Source organism: Pungitius pungitius, chromosome 7 (genome assembly GCF_949316345.1).
Source record: "Pungitius pungitius chromosome 7, fPunPun2.1, whole genome shotgun sequence".
Lineage (NCBI taxonomy): Eukaryota > Metazoa > Chordata > Actinopteri > Perciformes > Gasterosteidae > Pungitius > Pungitius pungitius.
Genome location: NC_084906.1, coordinates 3,377,185 through 3,401,113, shown reverse-complemented (window position 1 = coordinate 3,401,113; position 23,929 = coordinate 3,377,185). Strand labels below are relative to the sequence as shown.

General features: G+C 42.3%; 2 protein-coding genes and 1 long non-coding RNA gene across 3 annotated transcripts; 1 reads left to right on the top strand and 2 right to left on the bottom strand.

Annotated features, from left to right (window-relative positions):
* Positions 1–9,653: 9,653 nt before the first annotated feature.
* Positions 9,654–14,239, bottom strand: LOC119216776 (GTPase IMAP family member 4-like). Its single transcript, XM_037469896.2, has 2 exons — positions 14,119–14,239; positions 9,654–11,552 (listed from the first exon to the last, which is right to left on the bottom strand). The coding sequence occupies exons 1-2, from the start codon at positions 14,132–14,134 to the stop codon at positions 10,129–10,131; spliced, it is 1,440 nt and encodes a 479-aa protein (XP_037325793.2). The 5' UTR covers positions 14,135–14,239; the 3' UTR covers positions 9,654–10,128.
* Positions 11,537–15,044, top strand: LOC134132192 (uncharacterized). Its single transcript, XR_009956716.1, has 2 exons — positions 11,537–12,818; positions 13,082–15,044. It is a non-coding gene; the product is annotated as an uncharacterized LOC134132192 (long non-coding RNA).
* A 602-nt stretch (positions 15,045–15,646) lies between these two features.
* LOC119216599 (GTPase IMAP family member 7-like) lies at positions 15,647–19,295 on the bottom strand. Its single transcript, XM_062563478.1, has 3 exons — positions 19,141–19,295; positions 16,901–16,908; positions 15,647–16,705 (listed from the first exon to the last, which is right to left on the bottom strand). Exons 1-3 carry the CDS (start codon positions 19,293–19,295, stop codon positions 15,915–15,917), a joined length of 954 nt encoding a protein of 317 aa, XP_062419462.1. The 3' UTR covers positions 15,647–15,914.
* Between the last annotated feature and the right edge of the window lie 4,634 nt (positions 19,296–23,929).

Below are 23,929 nucleotides of genomic sequence, written 5' to 3'. Positions count from 1 at the left end.
AAAAAGAGGTCTTCATATTTTTCACCAGCAGAACTGGATGTGCTTATGCAAGCATATGGAGAGTACGAACATATATTTTAAAAAAAAGCAACACGGCTGCAGCGGCGAAGGACAGAGAGTTAGCTTGGGAGAAAATAGCTGCTCGAGTCAATGCGTAAGTTTACATTTGAATTACTGTTATACAGTGTTGTGTGTAATTAATTTCTATGTAATCTAAAAACTGTAATTTAATTCCGTAATTTAAAGTAAAATCTGATGTAATTGCATTAAATGCTGCATAAACTATAAAGCAATTCTGTATAAAACAATAGTGGATTTAACATCAAATTTTAAAAGATATATTTTTTCAAGAATAATTCATGCAATTGTATAATGTTTATTTGAAAGCATTAAAAGTGCAGTTTCTTGTCTCTCCTTGTATTGTTCAAGTGGTTGAAGTTGATATGGGATTTAGAAAGTAATTAGTAATAAGTAGACCAATACTTTCTAGAGATAGTCATTATTACATTAATCTAATTACACTGTTGAAGAAGCCAGTTGTAGTTAGTAATATAAGTGACTTGCCCAACTGTTATAATATCAGAAGTGAAACTGGAAGAAGAGTGTGTTATTCAACCTAATTTTAATTTTCATGTAGGTGCAATCTTGCACATTATTACTGTGGATGGACCTCCTGTTGACATAGTCCGCTTCATTTTCGGAAGGTGCAATGATGGGAATATGTGTGCCATCAATGCATCCAACCACATTCGGAAATCCTAAAAGGAATTCTATTATTAGTTTACTTCCAGGGGTCGCAGCAATATGCTCTTAACTGAACGTCATTTATCAGGTTAGCCTCATTTAAACCGATTTATACATCACTGACCTGCAATCCTGTGAAACTCCTCTTTGATGGCTTTCACGGGTTTGTGCCCAGGAAACAGCACAAAAATTTGGAGAAAGCGCTTAAGAGCGAGGCACACTTTCCATACAACTCTGCAAACAGTAGCCTTACTGATATGTTCTGCATCCCCAATGTTATACAGAAAACTACCATTTGCAAAGAAACGTAATGCAACGCAAAGCATCTGCTCGGATGTTAGAGCACGGCCGCGATGGCTGATGTTTCTGATGTAAGGATGGATGAGATTATGGATGTATCTTATTGACTGTAAAGAAAAACGGTACCGCTCAAATAAAAATGAATATGGATATGACAAAAAATCCACTCTGGGTCTCAAAATCCTCTCCCGACGTAAATGCAACTCCCTACGGATTAATGCAGCCTCTTCATCCACAGGATCGTCCATAAAAGGACATGCCATTTCATTCACTTGATTTGATGCGCTCTGCGTGACTGAAATGTGCGCAATGAATGAATACCGAAAGAATGAATGAGGTGATTAAATACCACTTCCTCTTTAAAAAAGGGGAGGAGACGAAATAAACTCTGGGTTTCCCGAAGAAAACCTGCTCCCGACCAGGTTAGGTTCACAGAGTAAGTTGCCATGGTAACTGACTCTGAGTATAAGTTACCTCTCTTTCTGAAACAGGCTTGACTTACTCTGCTTTCTCAGGTTTAACATACCTCCCATTCTGAAACAGAAAACTCAGAGTTTCCCTCATTTCAGGGTTAACATACTCAGAGTTTTCACTTAACCTCCTTTCTGAAACAGGCCCCAGGTCATAATGTCATAATGTGTTTTGTAAAAAATTGTGCCATTCAATCAGTGAATCAGAAAGACATTGTCTGCCCCTGTGGATGGAACAGAATGCTGGATGGAACTCTATTACACGTATGTTCCGGGAATGGAATGAATTAGAATGTTGACGGGTATAAAGCCAGGCTCCTGCAGAAAAGAACCTCAGTATCTTCAACATCTCTGCAGAGGACACCTGGACAGCTCTGAGGCTCTGAGGCCGGCCGCGGCAAAACCACCGGTCGTGTTATGTGACGTAGCGTTGGAAGACTGTCAGATATCACTCTGACGGCATGGCTCGACGCTATTTCGGTGGTATTTTCTTTATTCTTTTGACTGTGGTCAGGCTTCCTGGGGGGCTCCCCACCCATCTTAGTGACACTGGGATGGTGTATTTCTGGTCGCGTGAAGGTCTATCACCGTGCAAAGTAGCTGATGAAGTTCCAGGCTTTTCAGATGTCTACAACAGGTTGTATATTTTAACTTTGTTTCTACAGCGTTTCACTGAAATGACGGAACAATTCTTAAACTGTATGTAATCAAACCGGTGAGTACTGGGGATTTGTGTATAGGTGTCTAGGTTCAGTGGTGGAATAGTTTGGAACTGAGTGCATATACTTCAAGTATTGTAAATAACCTAAAAACATCATTTTTATTAATAGTTTTTCCGGAAAGTTAGCTAAAAACCTGCCTGGTCAGGAAACAGTGACGTTAGATGTCCAGAAGTCTTTGTTTTTTCTACCAAACATAGCTTTGACCTGCCTAGACGCCTTCAAGTCACAAACAGTGCTTACTGGGAGACATCTGAAAAGTTGAATTCATTGACCTATTTCAGTCAGGTGGTACCCTTGCATGAGCAGTTTGGGGAGTCTCCTGCAGCAAATTTAGATCTGCATTCTGGGACGACATGGGTTACCCAGGTAGTAGCCCTGGCTGGTCTAAGCCGATGCTTATAGTGTGCGTTTGGACTGTGGGAAAGACTCAGTCCCATTCCTCTGGCGGACCGTTTCCGTCTGGAGCTTGAGGGGCTGCGGAAAGCGGGCAGCAAAGATGATCGGCCGGTCTTTAGTGCTACCAGGGGGCAGGAAGTCTGCGTGCCAGTCTGCCCCAGAGCTCACTTCAGGCTTCTTGTGTGTCCGATGTAAGATGCTGGTTTAAGATACTCATACCAAACTCCTGTCGTCTTAAAGCAGCAGCATTTCTGGCCTGTAACTTTGGATCCAGAATAGACTTTTGCTGCTATCACTTATCCTAATTTGGCTCAAGGTGTTTGGTATCACAAAAATGATTTTAGGATTAACTAGTGTCTCCTTGAAACATCATTACTGAATTACTAATTGCTTGATTAGAGTTGATTATAAAAGAGATTATATTACATAAGTAAAAGGGAAATGTAGAGACATCGTAGGTACATTGAACGACTCGACTCGACTCGTGACCCCGGAACCGAAGATCTGGGCCCCTTCGGCGCCTGACACCGGAACTGCCGATCCCAGCACGAGTCCAGCCGGTGCCCCCGAGTCCGGCAACCAGTCTCCTGTCGCCGGTGGCCCCAAATCCGCCTCCATGTTTCCTGTCCCCCAGGCAGCGATTCCTGCTCCTTGTCTCCCGTCGGCAGAACCCCTGAGACCAGGGGCCAGTCTCTCGTCGCCAGAACCCCCGCCAGGTGTTTCGTATCACCAAAATGATTTTAGGATTAACTAGTGTCTCCTTGAAACATCATTACTGAATTACTAATTGCTTGATTAGAGTTGATTATTGTTAGGAATTTATGTATCAATGTTTAGTGTAGAATTATAGTTTGTGTGATGTTAGATAGTAGATATTACATTTGTATGTTAAATGAAGTGAATGTATTATAGTCAATAACAATTTATAGTCATGTAAATCATATAAATACTGTACACATTAACATCCTGTCATGATGTAATGTTAAAACCTGGGGACGGAAGCTAATTGCCGTCCTTTATGGATTTCTCCCATCTTTCCCCAAAAGAGGGTTTTTGTTGGGAGTTTTTTCTCCTGTCAGGTATTAGATAAGCAATTGGATGCAAGACAGCCGAATGAGGCAATGTGTTGCACCGAATAAACTGTGATAAACCATTAAATACTGTGATCTTATTTGTTGTGTTGTAATTGAAGTGTACTAGTTATAAGATGAAGACAAACTATGTATACGATGTTATATTCACTCTTTGAGGCATAAAGCCAAAATGTTTTTACATAAGAATGCATTGGAACGTGAGGGAGAGATAAGTTCCAGTTTTGTAACAATGCTTTTTATTTACAAGTAGGTTTAATATTTTAAAAAAGAATGGTCAATCCAAAAACATTGGATGGTTTTATGCCAAAATATAATCTATGCTTTAAAAAAAAAGATTACTATACTGGGGTACCCTAACAGTACGAGGTGACTACCTGAGAGGCCCACAGGGGTGGGGGAGTGAAAGGGACAAGGGGGCCACCACCAGGTCAAAGGGAAGAAAACACAGCAAATCAAAAAGGAATTAAAACACAGCAAACAAGCAAAATAAACTGAGAGGGCCTTCCACCTCGTGAGCCACCCCCTGTAAGCCTACTATATGCCCACCTGTACTGGCATTAAAAGGACCCCCAGTATAGGGCACAGTAATAGTTGTTTATGGAAAAGAAAACAAATGAACAATTCATGATCAAAAATACTATATGAACCAGGTAACCATATATAATCTATTTTAAACAAAGGGCAAAAACAGCAGTGACCAGGCTCAGCGTTGCACCACCTGATCACTTCCTTTAGATTTTGCTCAAACCCATCCGCACATGGCGAGTGCTGTGCCCATGCCGCGGGAGCCCTACAGCAAGCCCCCCCCCCTCTAGCTCGACTGGGGCAAAAGCTTCCATTTAAAGAGCACCTGGTCCCACCTGTTAGGCATCGCCAATTAAGGTGGTGTGGCCAAACAGGCAGGGGGGAGGGAGAGCTCTACCCATCACATGTGTAATACGGCAACCTCTGTTGAATCAATAAGACATTTAAGATACCGCGGTGTGCGTGCCGTGTCGCTTTCTCCGGGCCTCTGCAAAACGGCAGCAGATTAAAATACTCTTGGCTGATCTGACGGTTGCCGTCTTTGGGCGCTGTCAAGTCAGCCCGCAAGTTGTTTTGTGGTGAGCGTATGTACTTGGCGTTAAGGTAAGAACCGATTACAAAATAAGAGCAACGTTCGGTGATATTTATCCAATAAGTCAGTCAAAATTAGCTCCATATGCCACTCATGTAGTCACCAATGTTTACCGGTGGAAGGAAAAAGTATTTCATTAACAATGATTTAAACAAAAGTGCCATCGTGAGTTATGTTTAAACAGCTTGCGTTATGATTCACGGTTCACTTTTACTTTTTATTTGTAATTCATTATAAGTTTGAATTATTTCTTTAATATCTGACATCTTTGGACTTTTTCATGCTGATAATTCAACAATTCACAACTGGTGTGCGGTGTTTTGCAGGGCTTTAAGACAAAGCGAGGCAAGTATATTCAAAAACGTATATACTATGTGAAAAGAATATTCAGTGCCTTTAGACACTTTGTCTCTTTTCCGTTTCTCCTCTAGTCAATTTTCCATAGAGCCTTGAGTCCTTTGAACTCTTGGTTGAACAGTTAAACATTACTCTGGAGAAGGTTTGGTCTTAATAGTACATGTTTATTACTACTTCAGTTTAGCATGTGAACACAGTTTTACATAACTTTCTAAAACAATGCTTTCATGAAGTTTGAAGTTGAGATTGTGTGCAGATTCAAAGACAAACAGGAAAACATCATAAAATTGTACAACTAGCATTACTCACAGGGATGGACCTTGTTTGCTGTGTTAACCTTTCCCTTTCCATTTCTCTCTTCCGCTGTTCCTGGAGAACTCTCCTCAGATTTTCCATCTCCCTCTCTCTCTCCTCTTCCTCTCTCTTGCTCTCTGCTTCTCTTTCCATTCTCTCCATCCGTCTCACCCTCTCCATCCTCTCCAGTTCTCTCCTCCTCTCCTCCTCTCTCTCTTGCCTCTCCCTCTCTCTTTCAGCCTGGAGTTGTTCACTTCTTTGCTTCATGAAGAGCACTGTTTGCAGTCTCAACCTTTCTTGTTGCATTTGCATTTCTCTCTCATGCTGTTCCTGGAGAACTTTCCTCAGATTTTCCATCTCCCTCTGTCTCTTCTCTTCCTCTCTTTTCCTCTCTGCTTCTCTTTTCATTCTCTCAATCTGTCTCGCCCTCTCCATCATCTCTCTTTCTCTCTTCATCTCCTCCTGTCTTGCTTCCATCTCCCTCTTTCTCTCCTCAATCATCTGCTGCTTCTCTCTCTTCATCTCCTCCTCTCTCTCTTTCTTCTCCCTCTCTCTGTCAGCCTGGAGTTTTTCACTCAATTTCATCCTCTCTTCTTCATATTTCTTCTGTAGGTTCTTCTCCAGTTTCTCTTTCTCTTTGCGTATTTGCTCTTCTTTCTCTTTCTGGATATGTCGTTCCTTCTCTTCAGCTACCCTCTCAGCCTCTTGGAACATCTCGTTGGTGTAGTGGCTTCCTCCGTTCTCCTGGGCTATATTTCGGATCTTCTGGAGCAGGTCAGTGACCTGAGAGCGATCCTTCAGCTTATTGTTGAAGACGTGGTACTGGCCGTTACATCTGTGCACAAGTTCCTGCAGGTCTGGGCTCTCCCCCAAGAAGTCTTCAATGGTGCCTTCAAGCTGGTCACCATGAGTAAAGAGGACCATGCTGTATTTGTCTGCAGCCTGGCCAAAGATTTCTTGAATTTTCTGCACCGTCCGCTTTTCCTCTTCAGTGTATCTGCCCAGACTGATGACCACCAGGAACACGTGAGGTCCAGGAGCAGCGTAGGCGATGCACTGGCAGACATCTTGTGTTGTTTTATCCACGCCGAACCTGGTGTCAAACAGGCCCGGGGTGTCGATAACAGCGACCTGTTGCCCATCCACCGTGGTTGTGCCCTTGGAACAGTCCACAGTCATGGAAATTGCACTGAACTTTGACTCAAAGCAATGCTGTCCCAGGATGGTGTTTCCAGTGGCACTCTTCCCGGACCCGGTCTTCCCCATCATCACTATCCTCAGCTCCTCATTTTGTTCTGTGTAGAAGAATAAATTACATTACAATAGGGAGGCTTGTTCTACATATATTTATAAGCCTTTGTGAGGTGTAGTACATCATCCTCATGCAATGCAAGTTCTCCCAGCAATAATTTGTTGTATAATTAAAATATGGCTGCCTGCTTTCTGAGAAATAATAGTTGTCCCATTTCTTTATTTCTCTACAGACAGAAAATGGATAAACACAGACACACCCTAACTACAGCCTTGTGGAGGGGAACCTGTTGATCACAGCCTAGAGACAGCGAAGCTGTGAACTTCATTCTATAAAGATTACACCATGAGTGTAAGTGTGATACAATTTAAAAAATAAGTATTATAATACAAATATTATTTTAGCAGTAATTTGGGGAACTATACATTTAATACCGTGAGAGCCACTCTGCGGTCATCGGAAAGGAAATGGCGTAAATACAAACAACCTGACGACCTGCATGCGTTTCAGTCTCTTCTCTCCTCTTTTTCTGCCTCTATCTCTGCTGCAAAAAGCTCTTTCTACCAATCCAGAATTGAATCCTCATTCTCTAGGCCCAAAAAACTCTTTTCCATCTTCACCAACCTCCTGGAACCCCCCAGTTCTCCTCTATCCTTCTTCCGGGAGACTTTGTCTGCTACTTAAAAAAATAAATAGCTGACATACGCTCCTCTTTCTCAAATCCACCTCCTTCCACCTGTATCCCACAGACTTCACCTCTATCTTACTAGTGGAGTTCCTCAGGGCTCCGTCCATGGTTTCTCCTACCACAGCTATGCCGATGACACGCAACTCATTTTCTCCTTCCCTCACTCGGACACTCAGGTGGCGCCACTGATCTCTGCTTGTCTGACTGACGTCTCTCAGTGGATGTCCGCTCACCACCTGAAGATCAACCCTGACGAGACCGAACTACTTCTCTTCCCCGGAAAAGACTCTCCCACCCAGGACCTGACTGTTAACTTTGGCAACTTCCCGTTAACGCCCGCTCTGACGGCTATGAACCTCGACGTGAGACTCGACTCCCAACTCTCCCTGACTTCCAACATCACAGTAATACCACAATCCTGTAGGTCTACGCTCTAGTACATCAGGAGAATCCGACCCCAGTGGCATTTACCTTATCATAAGCAAACCTTTCTAATACAACTTTTAAAAATGTCACTTTTTACTTTTTGGATATTTTGTGAGTAGAACTTTATTCTTTTATTCATCCTTTTTTTAATCATTTCATTTCTCTAAATGTTTTCTTCCTGGACCTCATCAATGTCCTCCTTACTGTCCACTTCCCTAGCATCTTCCCTAGCAGTGACCAGTTGCGCTCAGACGCGTGTTTTATCACCCGTGCTTGTACTTATAGTATCATAGTATCAAACAGTAGTGTTTTTGTACTAACTAGCATCCGTTGGTTCCCCCTGTCGGCCGTAACTAACAACAGCACCACTACACACAAACACACACACACACACACACACAGACATACACATTCTGGTTTGTAACTGACCACTGCTGTCACTTCATGGCACCAATTTGATGTGCAATATTGGCAATACATTCCTAGGTGTATATACATACACCTATATAGATCCCAGAAGAAGCTGCAGAAAGTATGGGAAAGATGGTGATGATATCAGGTGTGTTCACTTGAAAGTGACGGTTCAGATGGTTGGGTTAAAAAGAGTGTTGTTGCATGGCTCTCGGTCTCCGAGACAGACACACTGCACCATTGACCGCAGAGGGAAGTATAACCTGTTAGATTTAAACGTGTGTGAGAAGCTGAGGGAGGAGTGTGGGAATGAAGGGAGCTCAATTGGACAATAAAAGAGAACAATGGAAAGATGGAGTTGGGATCAGACGCTGTGCACGGTCCAGTACTCAGCTGGAAGGGCAGAACATAGATGGAGAGAAGCTACCTCCCGATTCTGTACTGAAAACAAAACAAATTACTTTTTTATGCAGCCTCCCTTTGGTGCTGTAATCATACCGTAATGAATTAAAGCAGAGTAGTCCTATTTGTGCGAGCTGTTGCTATGCCCCTGATAATTAACCTGACATAAATATTGAAACTGCAAACTCCAATAGAAGAAAGCTGCCACTAACTGACGCGACTGATGGCTCGGCCTTGTGCAGTTACCTGTGGAACCATGTCAGACAACAGGAGTCACAGTAGTGAACAAAGCCAGGCAAGTTTCCTGGACCACCAGCTTAGAGAATGGAAATAAACAGAATATACTGTTCAGTGTTGTGTCCCGACTCAGAGCTGCTGAGTGTGACCAACCTTGGCCGATGTCATGTGATGATGACGTGTCATGACTGGGCTTTCACCCAAGTGGGTCTCATCTTAAAAACTGAGGTCAACGGAGGGCAGGGCTTGCTTATTTTCGACATTTTGTTAGAGTTGCAGCACAAGAAGAAAAAGGTCTTTGTGGTATCTGGTGCTTCTACATTACATGTGACTGCAGAGCAGTGAATTTGGGTTGAAAAGTTCACAAGTCATATCTTAAAATATGGACTTAGCTGAGGAGATGATAATATCCCATTTTTAAAGTTACATCATGTTCACAGTAGATGAGCTGTCACTAGTTATGAGCAGAGGCAAACATGAGATTCTGGTCTTTTGCTGATTTTCAATGGAGCTCATCTTTGTCTTTTTAATTTTCAATAAAGACTTGAGTCCTTTCAACGGTTAATGAATTCTCAGAAAAATGTTTGGTCAGAGTATATGTTTAATAGCCCTTCAGTTTAGCATGTTATACAATCTCACATAACTTTCTAAAATTATGCTTTCATGACAAACCATGCTGTTGCTAAAAAATGGCATTGCATTATATCTCATTTAACTAAAGCTTTTATCCAAAGTGACTGACAATAAGTGCATTTCAACCATAAAGATACTAATTACTAACTAAACAAGAAAGTGTAATTTCATCAAACGAGCGGTTTAACACCTTGTTATTAGTGCCATAAGTACAATTTAAGTGCTGCAATTTGTTAGTGTGATATGTGTGATATTTAAACATTTTACACACTGAATACCTCCTTAGGCCTTAACAAAAGAATAATGAACAAAGATTTCAATGTGCGTGTATAATATGATTGTACACAGAAAAATTCTTAAAGTTAATTTTCCAGTGTCAAGGACTTTTAACTCTACTGTATTTAACACTGAGCAGATTCATTTTTTACACTTCCGAGTTAAATTGTTAACACTTTGTTGAGTGTTTATGTAACACTGACAAGATTGGGAACAACATAAACACCAGTTTAGAGTTAAAATGAATCTCAAAGTCAATGTAACTCTCTGACATTTGCTGTAATTCTGTGGATGATATGTTTTGTTGTTTCAGGAACTCTTGAAACAGGCCTTTATCCACTTTCCCACGTTACTGATTCCTTCGCCCACCTTTTTGACTCCCTCAACTACACATTCTCCAGCTTTTACCAGATAATAGAGTGGATTGGACTCCTCCGCTTCCTCTCTGGCTTTTCTTTCATGCTCTGACTGCATCCGTTTTACTTCTTCTCTCAGTTCTCTGTCATGCTGTTCTTTAATTTTCGCCATTTCCTTTTCTCTCTCCTCCCTGTCTCTCTTTTTCTCCGCTTCTTTCTCTTCCTTCTCCCTCTTTTTCTCCTCATTCATCTGCTCCTTGTCTCTCTTCCTCTCCTCCTCTCTCTCTTTCCTCTCCCTTTCTCTGTCAGCCTGGAGTTGTTCATGCATTTCCTTCATGGAATTCAGTGTTTGCAGTCTCAACCTTTCTTGTTCATTTTTCCCTTCTCTCTCACGCTGTTCCTGGAAAACGTTCTTCAGATTTTCAATCTCCCTCTGTCTCTTCTCTTCCTCTCTTTTCCTCTCTGCTTCTCTTTCCATTGTCTCAATCTGTCTCACCCTCTCCATCATCTCTCTTTCTCTCTTCATCTCCTCCTCTTTCTCTTTCATCTCCCTCTTTCTCTCCTCAATCATCTGCTGCTTCTCTCTCTTAATCTCCTCCTCTCTCTCTTTCTTCTCCCTCTCTCTGTCAGCCTGGAGTTGTTCACTCAATTTCTTCATCTCTTCTTCATATTTTTTCTGTAGTTTCTTCTCCAGTTTCTCTTTCTCTTTGCGTATTTGCTCTTCTTTCTCTTTCAGGATACGTTGTTTCTTCTCTTCAACTACTCTCTCAGCCTCTTGGAACATCTCGTTGGTGTAGTGGCTTCCTCCGTTCTCCTGGGCTATATTTCGGATCTTCTGGAGCAGGTCAGTGACCTGAGAGCGATCCTTCAGCTTATTGTTGAAGACGTGGTACTGGCCGTTACATCTGTGCACAAGTTCCTGCAGGTCTGGGCTCTCCCCCAAGAAGTCTTCAATGGTGCCTTCAAGCTGGTCCCCGCAAGTAAAGAGGACCATGCTGTACCTGTCTGCAGCCTGGCCAAAGATTTCTTGAATTTTCTGCACCGTCTGCTTTTCCTCTTCAGTGTATCTTCCCAGACTGATGACCACCAGGAACACGTGAGGTCCAGGAGCAGCGTAAGCGATGCACTGGCAGACATCTTGTGTTGTTTTATCCAGGCCGAACCTGGTGTCAAACAGGCCCGGGGTGTCGATAACAGCGACCTGTTGCCCATCCACCGTGGTTTTGCCCTTGGAACAGTCCACAGTCATGGAAATTGCACTGAACTTTGACTCAAAGCAATGCCGTCCCAGGATGGTGTTTCCAGTGGCACTCTTCCCGGACCCGGTCTTCCCCACCATCACTATCCTCAGCTCCTCATCATTTCGTCTGTTGCTTCCTGTGTGGAAGAATAAGTGACACTTAATAAGAATTGACATCATGTTGTGCACATGATGTACTCAATGGGACTGGTACATATATTGGAAAAAATAAGCATCTATTCTAAAATACAGGAATTGTTAAGGATCTTATTTACACATCTTCTTTCAGACTTTTGTTTGTGAGAAATAAATGTTCTCATGTAGCTTTCTCTCCACGATCTAATGTGGCTTCCATACACTTTTCACTTCACCACTTACAGGAAGAGGCAGCAGTTATTTTAAACTGCCCCCTGTGTCAGCTGTTGTACTCTGTCAAAGTAGAACCTCCCCTCTGTGGACTACAGTATTGAACCTCCCTGGAATGTGTTGGCAGCATACCCACTGTGTACGGGGTAGAACTAATGAAGTACAAGGCTGCGGTCAAGAAGTCCTTATTGCTGAAGAAGGTTCCCCAACTGAATAAAATTACGGTCCATTATGGGACCTCCAGATAAGAGCTAAATAAATCTGCTTGCTAAAATAAAAATACACCGGCAAATGACTAAATGTGATTCTTCATTATTGCACAAAGGATATATTCATATTGAACAGTTTGTTAGATATTACTTACAAGTGAATTGTTTTCTACTGAAGCTGTGCTGATGAAGTGCCCGTCATTCCGATTCTTCTCCTTCGCCACGATTGACAAAGAATCTCACAAAATAAGTTTCTACATGGCCTTCATGCACCCATGCAAATCCACAGGGTCATGGTCTATTTGGACTTTTTGTAGTGCTTCTTTGATGTAGTTTATCCAGCAGACCTACAGCACTGGGATTAAACCGGTGGGCTTTTAGCAATCATTATAGTAAAACTATTGATTGTGGAATGTTTTCATGTGATCTGTTTGTGCTTTTATAAGACCTCAAATATTGAACATATAAAACACAACTTTTATCTTGGAGAATTCTCAAAGGATGTAGGCTACAGTAAAAACATTTAATTTTTTATACAAGAGTATTCATAGAGGTCCTGAACGTACATAACTCAGTTATTGTCTGTGATTGTTGATTAATAGCTTTTGTATTGGAACCACTGTATTGTTGTGTGTATGTTCTATACTGACACCTAGTGGCGAATGTCGATGTTGAATGTGGATAGCTAGCGACTAAAATAACAGGAAGTGACATACAGGATGTGACATACAGAAGTGTGATTCAGGAAGTGATAGTGCCCTCAGTGTAGCATCTCAGCTTACCATCTTCACAATCCTATGCCTTAAAGTCCACAAACCGGCATCATCTGTAAGTTGACAATCATTTATAGTTATATTAAGATGTTTGGGTCAATATTTGTTAAGTTCTCCTTACATAGTCATGATGATGATTTTCTGTAAATTACATGTGAGTGTGTTATCACATGGTAATAACGTCTTGGCGCTAACATAAACCAAACGTACAGTGCTTGTTATCTGTTGTTAGTTTTGGTTTACACCAACAACCTTTAGTTTGTGACTGATGTGATTCTACTTGCCACGCACTTACCTTTTGTATTGTGCTCTTTTCAGTTTTACAAAGACTATTTTCCTGCATTAAATCCTGCCAAGCACAACACCCCGTCTGTTCATTGGAGAATGAGGTGCTGGAGAATATATTGTTAAGCTGGCTGTATAGCTATAAAACAAGCAACTTTTAGCGAGGACAGCACAGCTTTTATTCAGGTTGCATGTGAGATTTGAGAAAACACCAATCCCCTCCCCCCCGATATACAGCAGAAAATATGTAAAATACAGAGACGTTTCTACAGCCTCCGTTTTGTGCTCCACGGTGGCTCTGTGGATCGATACCGGACTCCGCGCTCCAGCTGGCGGGCTTCAAGCTGCTCAGGGCGGACCGCGACACGGAGCTCTGCGGCAAGACGAAGGGTGGAGGAATCTGCTTCTACTCCATCAGCAGCTGGTGCAACGACGTAACCGTGATCCAACAACAACAACAACACTGTTCTCCTGATGCGGAATCCTTCATCATTAACTGTAGACCCTTTTACTCCAGTCATTCAACCTGCTCGATGTTAACGTGCCGCCGGCGGGCAACGTGCACAGCGGACACTCGCCGACCAGACGCGGCGTGTGGAGCGGACCAACCCGGGCTCCACGGTTAGTGTCCTCGGGGACTTTAACAGAGGAAACCTCAGCCATGAACTTCCTGAGTACAAACAGTTTATTAAATGCCCGCCCAGAGAGGAGAACACGCTGAATCACTGTTACACAACACCAGCCCAATTCCCGCTAAAAAAAAGAGGGGGAAGGGTATTCATTTGGACCCCCCCCCATGTCTAAACCATGGTTACGCCCTTGCATATAAGTGACTTTCCTGTAGGTGTTAGACATACAACGATTAGAAATCTTCATTCTGTGAACGCAAGTTCCTCTTTTCCTGACTCCTCATAAATTGTCCTTTAAACCATTTTTGGACGTGTCGATAGCAGCCTTCTAGTTTATGTGAATTACAAGAACATTTTACAAAATAAGAGCTCAGCGGTGAGCTCTGCCACCACGTAACCCTTCAAAAACGACTTTAAAACAAGGATTAGCTTCTGACTTACCGAAGCTTCTGGCCATGTTTGGGTTAAAGAGTGGAAGAGACGCTGCAGATGAAGTACTGGTTCAGAAAGTGACTCCTGCAGCTCTGGCAGAACGGCTCTTTATCTACTGACGCACGCCCACAATCGAAAGTGAAAACGAGGTCTCGGTTACACAAGGTTTTTGGATGGTGTAAGTGAGAATATAAATATATATATATATACACTCACCGGCGACTTTATTAGGTACACCTGTCCAACTGCTCGTTAACACTTAATTTCTAAGCAGCCAATCACATGGCGGCAACTCAGTGCATTTAGGCATGTAGACATTGTCAAGACAATCTCCTGCAGTTCAAACCGAGCATCAGTATGGGGAAGAAAGGTGATTTGAGTGACTTTGAACGTGGCATGATTGTTGGTGCCAGAAGGGCTGGTCTGAGTATTTCCGACACTGCTAATCTACTGGGATTTTCACGCACAACCATCTCTAGGGTTTACAGAGAATTGTCCAAAAAAGAAAAAACATCCAGTGAGCGGCAGTTCTGAAGGCAGAAAAGTTCCTCGGTTATCACATGCTTTCTGTGGTTGTGTTTTCTGTTTGAATTGTAATGGCAAAAATATATGTAACTCTTCTTAAACGCTTCATTGTATAACCAGTTTATTAATTGCAAGTGGTGGGATGGCGAGGCCTTATGTAAAGAGCTGAAGTGTCTCACACTGATAAGATGTCCCAAGTGTCCTGGCTGTCGAGACTCAACAAGTTGGTTCACATGTGTTGAATGTAAGCAAGTTTTCTGTTGATGCCACTTGTAACTGAACTGAAGTATAAGAAGAGTCTGGCCCTGATGGGAAGGGGGAAGGTTCTTGGCAATCTACTGACCATGTGGCTGCTGTGATCTTTCTTGCCTTGCATGGAAATAAACAGAAAAAGACATATTTGACTCCCACCACATGCAGTGCTTCAAAAAATACTTTTTCTGTATCAATGTTTGTCCCATGTTTGTCTTCTGTTTTAAGATCTGTAGTTTCTGGAAAGTCCCTGTGTAACAGATACCCATTTTACATGTCGCCTCCCTCACCGTTTACAAGAAGTGCAGCGGTTCTCCTAAGCAGCACAAAGCTCCCTCCCCTTCAGGGTTTAAAGGAGAAGGCAGCCGTTCTCTTAAAAAAAAGTAGTTTGCCAAAGTATTTTAAAATACTGACTCTTATGATTGTGTAACACAGCAAAGGAAAAACAATGAATAACAAAGGTAAACACAATTGGTAGTTAAGCTGTCCCTGCACTGTATTTAAGGGTAGCATCTCTTCAAATGTCCTCTTTGATATGTTGTACATTTGGGACGGCAGTGAAATGTCAGGGATAGAAACGCGAGTAATAACTCTGTGTTTGTAAAACACCCAGAAATAAATAATACTGCAAGTATTGTAATTACATATTTGTTTTAATTATGCACATGGCATGTTCCTGTTAGGGAAAGATTGCATTATCCACATGATGATAACTTTGATATAGCAAATAAGTTTTCAACTTGTGTTAGTTGATAACATGATAAAGTAGTGACTGCACTCGGGTGCACTGTTGAAGAGTTACTTAAGAACTTTAAACTAGTTGTCTCTAAGCCTTTCCACTGATTCTGTCCTTTTGATCTCACAGTCAATAACTTATTTAATTTGGACTGACAATTTGGAATTGAACTGTGTTGTTCATTGATCTATGAACTAATTAGTTATATGCTGTTAACGCATAGTGCAGGGCTGCAAGACAGAACGTTCTTAAACAATATATATTTCTTCCTTCTCCCTCTTTCTCTCCTCAATCATCTGCTGCTTCTCTCTCTTAATCTCCTCCTCTCTCTGTCAGCCTGGAGATGTTCACTCAATTTCTTCCTCTCTTCTTCATATTTCTTCTGTAGTTTCTTCTCCAGTTTCTCTTTCTCTTTGCGTATTTGCTCTTCTTTCTCTTTCAGGATACGTTGTTTCTTCTCTTCAACTACTCTCTCAGCCTCTTGGAACATCTCGTTGGTGTAGTGGCTTCCTCCGTTCTCCTGGGCTATATTTCGGATCTTCTGGAGCAGGTCAGTGACCTGAGAGCGATCCTTCAGCTTATTGTTGAAGACGTGGTACTGGCCGTTACATCTGTGCACAAGTTCCTGCAGGTCTGGGCTCTCCCCCAAGAAGTCTTCAATGGTGCCTTCAAGCTGGTCACCATGAGTAAAGAGGACCATGCTGTATTTGTCTGCAGCCTGGCCAAAGATTTCTTGAATTTTCTGCACCGTCCGCTTTTCCTCTTCAGTGTATCTGCCCAGACTGATGACCACCAGGAACACATGAGGTCCAGGAGCAGCATAGGCGATGCACTGGCAGACACCTTGTGTTGTTTTATCCAGGCCGAACCTGGTGTCAAACAGGCCCGGGGTGTCGATAACAGCGACCTGTTGCCCATCCACCGTGGTTTTGCCCTTGGAACAGTCCACCGTCATGGAAATTGCACTGAACTTTGACTCAAAGCAATGCTGTCCCAGGATGGTGTTTCCAGTGGCACTCTTCCCGGACCCGGTCTTCCCCACCATCACTATCCTCAGCTCCTCATCATTTCGTCTGTTGCTTCCTGTGTGGAAAAATAAGTGACACTTAATGTAGCTTTCTCATGTAGCTTTCTCTCCATGATCTAATGTGCCTTCCATACACTTTTCACTTCACCACCAGGAAGAGGCAGCAGTTATTTTAAACGGAATAAAGCTGATAAATAGATATGATGCCAAACATTAGGAATATTGTGTAATATGTCTTATCCTTTGATTACCAGAGGAACTGTGTTGCCATAAAACATTGTAGAATAAAGTAATATAGCACAGATTCTGAAAGTTATAAAGACCATCTTGAAGCACTGAGTACTTGTTAATTGACAATTAAAATGCAACTACTAACAACAAATATACACTTGAGTTTCTGACAGTGCATATTTCCATTATTTATCTGTACTCATAATAACATTCTTGTTGCTAAGATGCAACATTTTCCTAACATGGGATCGCCCAAACACATCTGGTTGCCTTTTATCCTTCAATTTAGCAAATTAAACCCAAAGTGGCATTATGTCTTATTAGCGATTTAAGCTTCTTGGTGTCACACTTTGATTAAATAACCGGACACACAGACACACACTCTCACCCCAGCGGTTGTGCTACCAGCGTCGCCACGTGCTAAAGTAGCTTACTCCAGGCTTAGCCGCCAACCCTTTCGTTTTCCTCCTCCATCATTACCCGTCCCATCATCAGCGATACAGCCGAGGGGCTACAGTCTATCTTGTCAGGGCAGATTAGGCACTAATATACAGGCAGTAAAGAAACCCCCCTTCATCCAATACTGTACACACAGGCTCCTGATCCCGGGCTTTCTGTCTCCGACGGGTGACATCTTAATCGTTACAAACACTGGCTACAGGAGATCCTGGAGTTGTTCCTCTGGCCCCACCGAGGGCTCGCTCCGTGGGTCATCGTTAGTCCTGTGAAAGAGCCACTGTGGGAGTTTTTGGTTTCCGAGCAAGACGCATCACTGAGCACAGGGATTATTCCGATGCTGTTATGAGTCCTACACGTGACCGGTATAAGGGTTGCAGTGTGAGTTTGTGCCTCACTCACACATTGAAGTTGTCAGACACTGAATAAAAAAAAATCCGATGACTTCTCACAATGGCAATAACATTTTTGTTTTCCTTCAAACTTTCAAAATCTGCTCTCCCTCACCTGCAAATCTCAACGAATGAATTTAAATATTCTATGTCGGTTTAACTACAAAGACATTTGTATTTAAGGCCTGACAGAAATCCAAGTCTGATGTTACAAACAAAATCATGTTTTAAATAGACAAACAAAAATGTAAATTTTATATCTGGTGAAGATTTATGGTGAAATAAATCCAGTGCAATGTCATTGCATTTAGAGGCCTCTTAAACCACTTTTAATGTCATTATACATTAGTGTCTTTAATAACATACAACTGGAGATTTATGTCAACATAATAGTAGTTATAATCTGAGCTTTCCATAGCAAACTTTTCCTTTAGAGACACTGACTCACCTGCTCCTGGATAAATCAAACCCCTCCCACCCTTGAGAATTTCAGTGTTTTCTCTAATTCCAATTGGCATGATACAAGAAACAAATGCAGAGGGATCAGTTCTGCAGTTCTGCAACTGTCCACTGGAGGTCAGTGGCACACTGTGCCAGCTGATAGCAAACGAATTTTGAGAAATGGAAAAGAGTCTTTTCCACATAAATACTTACTTTTAGTAAGAAAGTGCATTTTACACAAACTCATAGGTTGGTCCATCTGTGGGGGGAACAGAAGTTATGTTTCATTATACTGGTTTTAATGAAGATTCCGGCTTTGGGGTTTGTGATTTTTATGTATGGTATAAATTAGACAACAACAGAAATATTGAGGATTGTACAAATAATGTGCAATACAGACAAAGTATAAGCTGGAAAGAACATAGTCACAGTAAGAGAGAAATAAAAAAGAAGGAAATCCACTCAGGCTGCACCTATTGTTTGGCCTTGCTTGATCAGCTAATCGTTAAAAGTGATTAAAATGTAGTATTCAATATCACTTTTTAGAAAACACTACTAATTCGCTGTTTTTTTGTTTTTGTCGTGTTGTAAAATCATGACATTTCAGAGGCTAGAACCAGATTAAATGGTCACACAAAGCCTGCAGTCGGAGATTCCTGAATTCACAGCAAAGTAACCTTACTTCCGAAGAAAATAGAAGGTTTTTTTTAAATGTCACCATGTATGTAACGAGCGGGAAGTGACCCGCCGTGCCTGACACTTCCGATGCAGGTTGCACGTTCACGTACACTTTGTTTCAGGCGGAGAGACACCTCTTCATTGTCCTTTCCCGAAGGCCTGAAGGACTTTATTTCTCTGGCGGGTTAAGTCTTGACCCTGCTCTGTTGCAATAAGCTGAGAGTGAAAAAACGAGGTAGAGAAAGAAAAGACAGAGCGAGGGAGGGAGGGAGGGAGAAGGAGAATAAGAAGACCTTGAGTCCTTGAAGGCGTGGGTCTCTCCACTGGTTCGGGAGGTCCGCAGCAGCAGCAGCAGCAGCAGCAGTCCTGCTTGACCGACTCTGATGAAGCTGCAGATTCTCGCCTTGGTTGAATCATCCCACTCCATTCTCCTCCCGTGCTCCCACATGGACTCCTTTTCACAAAGAGAGGGGATTCCTCCTCTTAGGCCTCTTTCTTGAGCAGTGAGGCAATCAGACTGTTGAAGACGCAGAAGGAGATGAGACATTTTAAATTAGTGTTACGAGAAAGGGGAGAGCGGGAGAAGGGGAAAATTACATTTTTCATTTTCTACAATAAAAGGTACTACATTGAATTCTCGGAGCATGACAATACGGTGGAGTAAGTAATGGAATAGGAGCAGACGTGGCGTCCGTGTGTTAGTGGATAATGAGGAATTTATAGATGTACGGCCCTCTGCCGCCATTCAATCAGACTCTCACCCCGTCGCTGGCCCTTGTCTCCGCGCTGTCACAATACTGCACAGAGATTTAAACTCCTTCTTCCTCTGTAGTCGTCCAGAACCGGTCCTAAAGAGGTTTGGGGCATTAGCCGATCAAACAAAATGTACCCTTTTAATATCCTGTTAACGCACTCAACCAAAGTATTTCAAATTGTACAGTACAATAAGGGCACAATTACAACCAGGCTCAGGTTGACCATCAAGGGCAGCCAAAGAAGCTGCAATTAACATATTGGCTGTTGTATCAAATAATATGATTTCTGGTAAATACCTTTCAACATAATGTTTAAATGTATATCGGTTATGGCAATTATCATAGCAACATGTCTTCTTGTATCCCACTTCCATGAACAATGTCACCCAAATGATTTACAAACATTAATAAAACAGTTAAATGCTAGAAGAGAAACAAGATAGCCGGACATTATTGCATCAATGGACACTGAATTGAAGGTTGGAGTTTAACAGCAGTTTATCAATTCAGGTACTGAATCTGCTTTTTCTTTGATGTGATTAGTTTGATCTTTCTTATATTCATATTGTGATGAAATTACTGCTGTACAAAGTCAATACTGCTGTATGTGCATGTATTTATATACATATATTATTCCCTCTTAAACTCTATGCTGCAGGAATCAAATGGTGAAGTGTTCCGACACAATTGCATTGGGTTTTTCTTCACTCCTCAGACTCATTAATAATAAATTCCATAGTATTTGTAAAGTGCAATATAACATTTAGACACATTACGTAGTGACATCATCACAAAGCGCCATAGTAATTTCAACTTCAACTCTTGGGCGTGAAGAAAAACTGTCAAGCACAGGGGAGTAGAATCCTTTACTATTTCAACTATGAACACTATTTTGACATAATTGCTGCTCTGTGCATGAAGTGGGGAGAGAACCTCATTTATTACAGTCTTAACATCCCCCAGAGGTCGTTTTACCCCCCAGCGAGTAGTCATTAGAAAGCACAGACACAGCAGGGAGCCCCAAGACAATATGCAAACAAGTCCACACGAGAACACTGCTCAGTGTGTCCTCTGAATTATTACTCACAGCCTAATGGCATAATGCTTCCTTTATTTCATTCATTCATTCGGGGGCACTGAGTGCTCAACACGTCTTGCTATGTGTCTACCATACAGGTTTTCAAATATAAAAGGCGCAAAGCAAAAAAGCATTGTTTTTGGCTCACAGTGTTGACAGCGTAATTGTGAGCAGGTGAACACGTAGCTACCAGGCGGTTTTTTAAATCCCCACAATGTCAGAATGTCATAATCAAGGGTTTCATTCAGTTCCCGTTTAGAATTTCTTTCGCCTAATGAGTTCCAGTTTGGATGTGGTTGTATTCATGTTTTTTCCACCACTCATTGTTGAATCCCAGCGCCGAAGGTGAAGGAGTTCAGGTTGAGGAGACATCCTTCAGCATGCGGGATAAAAAGGATGAATGTTCTGGAAGTGTTCAAGGCCAAAGTGAGAGAAGAGAGGAATCTGTTGATTTGCTAATGGAGCAGAGGTGCTGGAGAATATACAGCACACTGTGCATAAAAACACCCTTTACCCTTTTCTATACCTGGCCTACGTTCTCTCCCACTCCTTTCCCGAACCCCCCCCACCCCCCTCCCGCCCACACTCTCCCTTTTCTGTCCATGCATATAGATAAATATTCTAGTGACCACTTATGGCTGATGTTTTCCTAGCCTTCAGCATTGAATTGTCACATCCTCAGCTAGTCGAAGATGCAGGGACAAGCACATTGTACGCCCAAAGGAAATTTCCTTCCAACAACAAAATGACATTCATGCAAAACAAGCATGCATGCGTACACTGGAACACACACACACACACACACTCACCGGTACACAAGTGCAGATTTGCATAAGCATACATGCAAGAAAGACCCAAATACAAATAGATATTTTTACACAAAGCTGTCAAATTCTATTACACTTCAAAAAAAAATCACCCCCCACTTCTCAAAAAAGGATTTGGGTTAATTTAGTAAACACAGGGTCAGAGCTGCCATAAAAACTGAGATGAGGTGAGGTGTGTGTGTGTGTCTGCAAGCATCAGACGTGTGTGCGTGGGATTGCATAGGTGCACGTGTGAGTGTGTGTGTGTGTGTGTGTGTGTGTGTGAGGGAGAAACGCTGACTGTGTGATCAGACAGGCCTGGCAGCAGCAGCAGCAGCAGCAGCAGCAGCAGTCTAAACCCAGCCACTCTTTCCAGAGATAGCGCTTCTTTCTCATTTGCTCTGGCCCTATTTTAATAATAGCTGTGCATAAGTAATTTCTAAAAGGCCAGGCAGGCACATGGGCGTGGGTGTGGGGGGTGGAAATTAAACTCATTTTATCTGTGAGCAGGTGGATTCCTATTTATCATTAACATGCATAGAATTTGCACAATGTTATTTCTTGCTGCTGCCACTGATGGAACGTCCTCCAAATAATGTCGGAGGAGGGTCTACCTTTTTTTTTTTTTTTTGCTTATGCTAGAGTGAAATTCATAGATAAAAGTACCAGGGGTTTTTTTTTTTCTCGCAATTTTCTGCAAACGGAAACTAATTCTGGGAAGCTTCTTATTACAGTGCCGGCTCATTTGGTTTGCATTAAAAGAGGGACAGGAGCAACATTAGGATTTCTGCCAGATTTCCAGGAGATGCTCCAACATTCGCTTTTATATCATTAGTAATGCCCCTCACCCCCCTCTACTTACAGCAGCCCCTTTCCTCTTTTAACTGGCATTAAACAATCTTTGCTCATTATTCGGACCAATAATAAAACCGGAATATATTTGACTTTCTGATTTAGATCCTATCAAAATATTGCAATGTAAATGTGTAATTTTAAAAGCATGATATGTAGGTTAATAATTGCTGGATATCACTTGCCTTATTTTAGCAGACAGATTATTTGTCATTTATCAAAGTAAGAATTATGCTTTTTAATTTGTTTTGGACTGTTAATCTTTTTAGTTACTGCATGATGGGAGAAGCCAATTCTGTCCTCAAAACCCACTAAAATGTATTATTAGTCTTACTGTTGCTCTCATTAAAGAGAAAATACATTAAGCTAATGCAAGGGCCGTAACCAACAATTATTTTCACATGTAAATTTACCGGCACTTGTTTCCAGAGTCCAAAGTGACGTTTAACAAATCTATTGTTTCGTATGATCAATATTCCAAAATCCAAAGATATACTCAGTTTAATTGGCCCCAAAACCAATACAAATGTCCGAACGTGTTTCAGAGTAGCTGACTAATTGCTGCAGCTTCTAACATGGCACTTCTCTCCAAAGAGTCACCTTTTGACCTTTAAAAAACAAACATGAAACCACTTTTAACCGCCACGCTGCTTTTGGTCATATCATCCCTCCGTCCACATCCATGTTGTGGAACAACATCACACAGCACACTTTGCAGGGGGGGGGGGGGGGGATCACAGGAGATCCGTCTGCGGGCCGGATTAGACTCGCCGTTACAGGCGATGAGGAGCGAAATGATGATGATGTGTGTCTCTGTGTCCCTTTCTCTCCCCCTGACAAATAACAGCATGGCAGCACAGCTCCTGTCAGCCGTCCAAGCCGCCGAGCAGGCAGGCAGTCAGCCATTGTTTTGTAATGTGTTTCACTCTGCCAGCGCTGATCCTTGCTAAGGTACTTACCACGCCATTGTTGTCTAAGTATGCTATTTTCTGGCTGGGCACCTCCACTATAGAATCCCCCCCCCCCCCCCTTTCTTTCTTTCTTCTTTTTTTTTTTTTTTCAAAGAGAGGTTTGTTACAGTTACCGTCATGCTAATCCTGGTGTGTGATATGTATATGTGTCAACACGGAGAGAGGGGAGTCTTAACCCGACAGACAAATGGGGGGGGGGGGGGGGGGGGAATGGCTGAGGCAGATAGACAGACACGTCCCATTCACTCCACACTGTCCTCCGTGACACCAAATTACTGTTTATCAAAATAAGACGAGCAGTATAATAAGGATACTTTAGGAGTGTGTCATCCAATGCGTCTTGAACGTGTGCGGGCCGCCTTGTGGTATTTCCACGGAAACATTCACTCGGGAGTCAGATTAACGGAGAGCAGGTCAGAGGACACCGTGGAGCTGCTGCACTGACTGAACACTCATCAATAAACACTCTCGAGTGATCTACAGGCAACGCAATATTATTTCGCGAATATATTGTTTATTGTGCGTTGACATTTTCTCAGCTAACTCTTTTTCATGCTCGAAAGGATGGATGCCACTCTCACGGTTGTATAGTGAAGATGGAGTTAGCCAGTTAGCGAAGC

Coding starts and splice junctions, on each gene's coding strand:
- LOC119216599 (XM_062563478.1), bottom strand. CDS start 19,295: ATGTGGGAGCACGGGAGGAGAATGGAGTGGGATGATTCAACCAAGGCG.